The 8,760-nt window shown below is 42.4% G+C and overlaps 1 protein-coding gene across 1 annotated transcript in view; it reads right to left on the minus strand.

Annotated features, from left to right (window-relative positions):
* Positions 1-2,124: 2,124 nt before the first annotated feature.
* The window catches only part of LOC106597630 (uncharacterized), a 7,322-nt gene continuing 686 nt past the window's right edge, over positions 2,125-8,760 (minus strand). Inside the window, exons 1-2 of the mRNA XM_082958643.1 lie at positions 8,749-8,760; positions 2,125-8,652 (exon numbers count right to left, since the gene is read on the minus strand). The exon at positions 8,749-8,760 is cut by the window's right edge and continues 686 nt beyond it. Coding sequence (XP_082814769.1) covers positions 8,265-8,652; positions 8,749-8,760 — 400 coding nt within the window. The 3' untranslated portion in view covers positions 2,125-8,264. The remainder of the gene's footprint in view (positions 8,653-8,748) is intronic.

Below are 8,760 nucleotides of genomic sequence, written 5' to 3' on the forward strand. Positions count from 1 at the left end.
CCTGGTCGAGAGAGCGCCTTGAAAGGAACGCAGAGATCGCAGGACCAAGAAGCCTTTGAAAACAAAACATAGCAAATATGTCATAATTTCCAACTGTGTGGAACAAATTGAATTATATTTTCCTTTAAGATGATATGTAACATTTACGTAGCCGCACTCTTGGGCCGGGTGGTGCTGGCGGGGGTGGTGCTGGCTGCGGCGGGCCTGGACACAGCAGCTACCCCCTCCTAGTCTCTGCGCTGAATGTAGTCGATCAAGGCGGCCATCGCACTCCCAGGATAACGGGGTGTCTGCGTCCTCATGCTCCTGACATATCTGTGTGAGACACAGCAGAGGGAACGTTTGAGATGAACATAGAAAACACAAAAGACGCACGCCCATTACTTTATCCTGTCCGCACCCGTAGCCTCATACTGGTCCTGCAGCTCTGACAACATCTGTAAGAGACTTTCTTAAGCAAGGGATTATACAGGCAGCCGTCCCACAGGTCTGAACTTGGACTCGATCCGTACCTCATCATCTGCTCCGTTATCAATCTCTCCAGAATTCTGGTGATTAAAACTTTCATACTTGGCATATATTCATCAATCACACAATATCAACACACTCATACCGGTGAAAGAAGCCCACAACACAGTGATTATAACATTTTTCAATTTTTCCAAACATACCATCGCATCACCCAGTCAGTGAGGTATCCACCCCAGAGTTCTCTACTAACTCGTTAGCCAATGTGGTTAAACCTGCCAGGGCCTTGGCCACTGATCCATCTGGAGCTGTGTTATTTGGGATGAAAGTACAGCACATTGATCCGAATATCACACACACACACCACCCTTCTCCACCAGTAACATATCCAATGCTATTCTATTCTGCCAAGCCATCAAACTAGTTGCCTCTGTCTGTTCTGCTAATCCTTTTATCGCATCTCTAGTATAGTTGATGAACTGCTGTTGGTTATAATAAATATAATTTATCCAATCTACATTTCTATTGAGGGTTGACCACCAGAAGATGCTTGATTCTAATCCAGCCAATATCTGATTCCTAGCTTTAAACTCATTAGGCACCCCCCTTGGAACCCCAATGCTATCAATGTAAGCTCTATCGTCTAAGGACCCAGACGGAACACTCCTTCTCCCTCTCTGTTCTTTTGCGTGTTCTCACTTCCCCTACATCCCGTCCGTGTATATTGTGTCAAGCCATACAATAATAGTCTCCTCCTGCGACTGTGAAAGGGGGAAGTCTGGATCTAATGGGCACATAGGATACAGATAATGCAGATCAGTACAACTGTTATTGTCTGGCTTCCCTGCCTTCATGACCAGCTTTACCATACAGGCCATTCCCCTTGGTAAATCAATTCCATCGAGTGGAAAGGGGATGGTTGTCAACTGAGGTTTTGGCTGTTGCGCAGCCATAACATTCTTCTTTAGCTACTGATCTAGCTGTATACTGAATCCATTCCAGCCATAGGTTGGAATCCCCAAACCAAGTCTCCTCCTCAATCACTTCCTTAAGATCTTTCGTCTGAACTATCCTCACCGGTCCTTGGCTCTGAATGACTACACGAGGAATGTCCGTTTTATCAGGGGTACAACTGGTATCCTGTCCTAACCTCTACTACTCGGAATGGTACCGTAGTGTCGACACTGGTCTGGTCAAAGTCAACATACCATAACCCTGAATCCTCTTTCTTTACGCTTTTAATGGTAATTCATACCTTTAAGCAATACTTCCCTTGCTCTGGATTGCAGTCAAAACCCCTGGCTTTCACTATACTCCATCTGTTTCTATATTGGGTGTGTGGATTGACATAGCCTTCTCTCTCTGTGTGAGCTATGACCTGATTCCATGAGTTACACAGGGATCTACACAGATATCTTCCCCATGAAGTCAGAGTCCTAGACTGCCAGGAGGTTAGGGACCCCATTTGGTCTGCATAGAACTCTATTGAGACATCCTTCCCTAACTCTACTCTCACTTCCTTTTTATCCAGATCGAGTGACCTTTTGTACCTAGGGCATAAAAACTCCTCATCTTCTACACTATGGGTCAAGTTACCACTTTCTGACTTCTCGAGTGGTTCATGGTGTATTAGGAATATGGCTCCCACAATCAGACAGCTCAGACTGACCAGTACCCCTGTAAAGCCCCACTCCCTCCCGGAGAACATATCATTGGCTAGAGGCCAACCCACACTTTCACTTCTATGAACGCACACAGTGAGGATCGGGCGGGTTAGGGAATCTTTGTTAGAGAGGTAACCCCCGAACCTTATCGGTATTGGGTTCTTCTCCTAACTCTGTGATTGTTCGACAGTGTCAGTGTATCTTACCCTCCCGCAATGTGTGATATGAACCCAGGTAGGTCTTTCAGCTATTCTCACCGCAAAGGCTGTTACCAGGAGCACTTGGTATGGCCCCTCCCACTGTGGCTGCTTCCAGTTCTTTTGTCCTCAGGGACTGGATCCACACCCAGTCTCCTGGTTGGATTGAGTGAATCACCTTCTGCTGTAATTCACCTGTTGGACACAAAATCTCGGACATACGGGTTTGGTTAACAAACAGTCTTCTCATGTGTTCTGTTAGTATATCTTCAACTTCTATGTCTACCTGTTCTGGCCTCCCTAACTCTGGCATTCTATATAATTTACCTGATCAGCTAAAATGTAATCCATTATTTAAAGAGAGAGAGATCCTAGTTAACCAACTACCCTAATCGTATCCTCCCAGTAAGTTGGGAACGCTTCTTCCCATGTAATATACTTATCTATTATAAAAAAAATGTTTTAAGTAGTTCATTATCCAATAGGCCACAAAGTGTTTCCTAACCTGCTCTACTATACTCCCCCTATTTATACATGCTCAAGCCATGTATCAATATTGCTGCATATCTAAAAAATGTCTTTGGTAAGGTTAGTAATTTATTCTTATGTCAGCCCTTCTCTTGTAGGATTGCCCCCTTTCATTTTCCACATGTCCAATTCTCCCTGGGGCATTCATCCTTATCTACCCTGTAACAATTCTCTGTCAAATGTCTTATTTAAGATTTATCTGTGCTGCTTTGTATGGTTTTAAATGCCTATGTGCTTGTCTGTGTAAATAGTCATATCTCCTCTTAGCGAATTTACCAAACATAAACTTAAAATCAAAACTAAAATACATGCCAATGGAGCCGATAGTCTTTCCATGAATTAATATACTAACTAAGCGAACCAAACTAAATTATCTTCCTATCTTCTATTCTTATTATGTATTTTCTGTCTATCCCAGTATTATTTCTGTCCTCACCTGTTGATATTTTAACTATGCTGCTCTCCACTCATTAACTGTTATCTAATTCTTCTGTCTCTTTTATCTTCTCTTCCTTGCTTATGCTCTCCTCCTGCTACTTCCAACCCATCAAGGTCTCAGCAGTGCAGGGGAGGACTTCTCCATCTGCCCTTCCTTCTATCTGTCTGTCGCTCTTTCTCATAAGTTAGTTTTAAATATGGGTTGTTTCCAAATATTAACTAAATATCTCCCGGTCTCCCTTGTTGCACTCCTGAATTTCTAGAAAAATCAACCTGTCTAGATATTACATATCTACTTAAATTTATCTCAATACCCTCAATAATCCTGGATCACCTACAGATGTCATATATCTCTGTCCTGTTTACACAAGTCTACTATTATTAAACCTATTCACAACAAAATATAATAATACTATTAATCTAAGTCTACCATTATTTAAACTTGTCTTGCTTAACTCAATGACCTTGTTCAATAGCCAAATATAATAATACTTATTATATCAATTCCACAGCCTTGTTGTATTAAATCTTTTCCACTAAATTCAACAACAGCTGACTACCTAGGGGAAAATAAACTTGGCTAGATAATGTACAAGAATACTACTACTTGTCAAAAGATATTCAAATAACATAATCAGATTAAAAATGACTAATCTGAACTACTCCACAAAGGAAAATTAATATACCCTTATTGTTCTAGGAAAATAGACTTAAGGAAGCCTATCCTTAGTCTAAGGCTTTGCCCTTTTAGTCTTCTCATTGGTTCAAATTATCAATTGTTTCTAAGAACTTTAACTCCATCATAATTATCCGTTATACAAATTCCTGTATTAGTATTACAAATGACCATGAATTCACTATCCAAATGGCTTTTCATTGCGGCTGATCAGACCACAAAAGGAAAAGTCACCAGAGGGGTCAAAAGTCATACCACCCTTTCAGAACCGTATTTCTTACTACATTAGACAAATGAAGGCTAAGAACTTTATCTACATTTTGTATCCCAGGTTCCCAGAACATTCCCTATCAAAAGAATTTCACGTGCTTAATTAAAACTCAGAAAACAAAACTTCCAAAATGCCATGTGTGTATACCCCTTTAAGATATCCGGTCCCTAGGAATTTTTCCCAAAGAGAGCTAAGCGCTCCTTTTTCCAAAATAACCACAAACATTTAGTCATCATTCCTTATACTACACCGATTCAGAAACCCAAACGTTAACTACAAACAAAACCTAAAAATACTTATAATTCCATTGTACTCCCCCCAATCATTAGTTTTAAACTTAATTGAACGTGCGCTACCCTTGGATACAATACTGTACTTCAAACCTATTAAACTCCCCTACTTTAACATACTACTTGACTAATTTAACCCAAGATTGCTTAAAACCTTAAACCCCTTGAGTTTGTCTGCAAACCGGCCCATTCTGTTTGCTAGGAATACCCTGCCATTATACACAACTGTGTTTAATGTGCACCGTCCCTGTAAAAATAAAATTAACTCCACCTGCAATTCACTTTACTGACCTGGCATTGTCCCACGTAATGGAAACAGATTATAATGTTAGAATATACTGACCTGACATTGTCCCACGTAATGGAAACCGATTATAATGTTAGAATACATTACTTCCTGCTCAAATTCACTATTGTTAGCTAAACAATAAAAAATATAACCTCTACTCCAACAACGTTCAGCCTTTCCTCTATCGTAAGAGTAAAACCAACTTTTCAACTTTCTCTTCTCTTTCGGCTTCACAATTATGAAATGTCCAAGACTTAAAAGTAACCTGTAAATTGCCAAACTTACTTTTCAACTTTCTTAGTAACTTCCATTTTTTTTTTCACCCTATGCTCTCTTCCTCGTTGTTTCTGTCTCTCTTTTTCCCCTTCTCAGAATTTAGGAATAATTACTACTGTGACTTTTGATAAGATAAGTTATTAGGTCTCACACATACACAAGTTACTTTAACTGGTCAGTAAACCTACCTCACACGCAAATAATAAATAAAAAAATCTGCTGATATCCTTCTTCAAACTTTCTCTCTCTCTTTCTCTACACTTGCCTTTTGCCTTCTTATCCGGGCTTCAGACAGCCATACCCTGGCTATGTCTAACCCTCGACATGCTGTTTCCCTGCCTTGTCTCCACATTAGTCCCAACTTTAACCCATCATTTAAAACATATATTTTTCTACCCTAGCCACGCCCGTAGTATGTGCCTTGCCAATAGCCACAATTATGGTCCTATCTAAAATATTCCTCCAGTCCTTTTAATGCTTTTTCGTCAATAAATTCAATCAGTTAAATATCTCCTTTTATTCTACACCTAATTTGGGCATTTAATTTTATCTTCAAACTTCTATTATACTATTATTCTCTTGCCTTTAAATTCCTAATTTATTATTCCTCTTTTACCTCGCCTACAACCTCACCTCCTTTCCTAAGAATTACTCCGCCGAACCTAACCGTACCTTCGTAGTTACGAACCTCGCCGGTAGCAATTGCTATTTCAATTATTCCCTATATCCCCGATCCTAGTCGTACCTTCGTAGTTACAAACCTCGCCGGGAGATTTCAGTATTTTCTCCGATCCTAACCGTACCCTCAAAGTTACGGATCTCGCCGGTAGAACAATACTCTATGGTACCAAGGTAATAACAACACATTCACCACGGGTTTGCATGTCACAATAATATTCCTTATCTACTCATAACAATTCATAATTTAGTTCACTTACATCGAACAGGTGCTTCACAAAATTAATTTGGATAAAGCCAATATGCAGATCTTTAGTTATTATAACAATAGGTGTCTGCTTACCTGTTTTTAGTTGTCATGACTTTTTGTGAAACACACCATCCCACGACAGCGATGTCCAATTGGCTGATCAATACTCAGCGAAGTCCCGGTACCAGATCACGTCGGGGTCCCCAATTGTTGGGTCGCGTCAATTCGAATCTGGTATCAGAACAAAATAGTCAGCACAGAGTAACTTCTAATTTCTTTGTACTTTAATTAATGCAAACACTTTAGTGGTAAGTATGTTGTTCGTATATACGGGCTCACTGAAACACCACGCAGGGCAGACAGAGAACTGGAATGACATCATAAGTTCTTCTTTAAATACTTGACAAACTTAGTTCCCTCTCCCTGAGGGCCTGTCATAGTAGAGGCTTGGGTATCATAGTAGAGGCTTGGGTTCTTCTCTGTTATTTTATATAGGTTATGCTAACAAATAGTTGGTTAAACCCTAACATTACATACAATGAGGAGAATTAAACAAACTCACCTGGCTGGGAGGACTTTAGCTACCTCGTGCGTCCGGTTGAACCTGACCATCTCAGCGAAGGCCGGATAGGCGCACGAGTAGCAAGTCAAGGCATCCTTGTTGGCTCATCAGGGGATGCTGGGAAACACTGCGCTCTCGCTCCGTCTCCTTCTGATGCACTGTTACCACGTGCACCATGTAGCCCACGTCGTTCTCCATCATCCACTTGAAGGTCTGACCCCAGTACTTGCCGAACTGAACCGTGCACCGGCTCAGGATGACCGTCTCTGCACCGGGGTCACCTCCCTCGGAGACGACGCAGGCTCGAGCCTCTGCCTTCACTTCCTTCCACTTCTTAGCCCTCACAAGAGGGCCCTGAGCACCAAAAGCAGGGGGGCCGTCAGCTGTCACTTTTACTGCCTTGGGTGTGGCCTTGAGAACCAACTCCTGTGAGGGTGTGAAACGGAACCTTGGATTTTCCATTTTAGTAGGCAAGAAAAAAACTTATCATGACTGATGAGTGCAGTGACAAGTGACAGCATAACCGTATTAGATACATATAAAGGAAATTACGTTTGCTTGATAGGTCTGCTAGGAGGAGGACAGCAGTGGGGGGTTTGGGGGTTATGGTGATTATTATTTCATTTGCAGTTAAATTCAGTTTACATAGAAAGACACGTTTGCCCCAATGACCATCAGGTTGCCACATATCATACAATGCATTCAACTACATACACTTCAAACGCATGCCATCAAAAAACGAAAGAGAAGACAATTAAATAGTATAGAATTCTAACTTTGAGTTGATATAGATGTTAGCTAAGGATTTACAGGATTGTCAGTGGTCAAATAAACTTTGAATGTTGTACGCCTACAGTAGCTAGCGATCTACGAAAGTTATTAAATTACACAGTTTGGGTAGCCCCTGTAGTCAAACAAGTCGGTTGACTAGACGTGTTATATATATATATATATTATATTGTGTGTGCATTCATACAGGCTCTATCTATTTCTTTTAACAGTCATGTGTATGTATAACATTGGCGCTAGTGCATCTTGGCCCGACCTGTGGACAGAAATGTCTATACTAGCAAAAGGTAAGCTATTCATGTGTTATAGCTACTGCTGTAGAAAAAAAAACATTAGTTCTACCAAAAAGTTGAGTTTTCACTTGAAAATGTATTGATAAATCATGTTTGATTTGTATATTTTAATGTCTATCCTTGTTTTTTTACAGGTTCATCACTATCCTGTCTGTCTGTCTTTGCTATACAGTCCTTTAATTGAACTATGTAAATAAAATGTTAATGTGCTAATTAAAACATGCATTTTGCTTGGGAACGGACCGATGTTAGTCTGGTGTCTCGCCTCAGAACTGCCTACCATGGGTGACCCTACCAGTAGTCTTATAGACTACAGGCAGTTCTGAGGGTCATCATAACACACAAGCCTCTACACCGCGCTCAAGGTCTCGGTCCAGGTAGAGGGGAACAGTGAACTATTTACAAAAAAAAACGTCCAACCACCCAGCCAGTGGCTCAGTGTCCTTCACCTCGCCCCTCAGCGTCCTTCATTTCCGCCAGCCACTGGGCCACGGTCTTACCCCCCGCAGCCACAGAGCAGAACGCTATGCCGCCGAAGCGGCTGTGGCCCGTCTCCCGCCGCTTCGGCAACCCGCATTTGGCGCAGACGTAATGCTCACGTTGCCTTCTCTTCCCGGCCGTCACCTACTCTGTGTCGTCCGCAATCCTCTTCCTCCTCCAAGCCGTTGTCCTTGGCACTGGAGGAGGTGAAGAGCAGCCCGTATGTTGTCCTTGGGCTTGGGAGGGGCCGGGAAGTGCGGGGGGTTGTTGCTCCAGGTGGGCTGGCTGAATGGGCGCTTGGGCGGGCTCTCCTTGCTGGGTGGTCTGGCGTGGGACCGGGGGGGGGCGGCGTAGGGAAAGGGAAGGGTGCCTGGATTCCCTCCCGCTGGTAGTGGAGGGGCTTGGCTTCAGGGAGGGGCTGGGCGGTGACGCTGGGGGCAACAGCGAGCCCCAATCCCTGCTGCAGCACCATCCTCTCCCTCTCCTTCTGACGCCGAGAGTACCTGAAACAGGTAGAGAAAACAAACGCAAGCTGTCACTCAGATTGTCATTAGTCACATGGCTTTATGTAACAAGTCTTCCATAAGTTAATGTCTTACCACTGACTGATG

This window comes from Salmo salar, chromosome 12, assembly GCF_965601325.2.
Source record: "Salmo salar chromosome 12, fSalSal1, whole genome shotgun sequence".
NCBI lineage: Eukaryota > Metazoa > Chordata > Actinopteri > Salmoniformes > Salmonidae > Salmo > Salmo salar.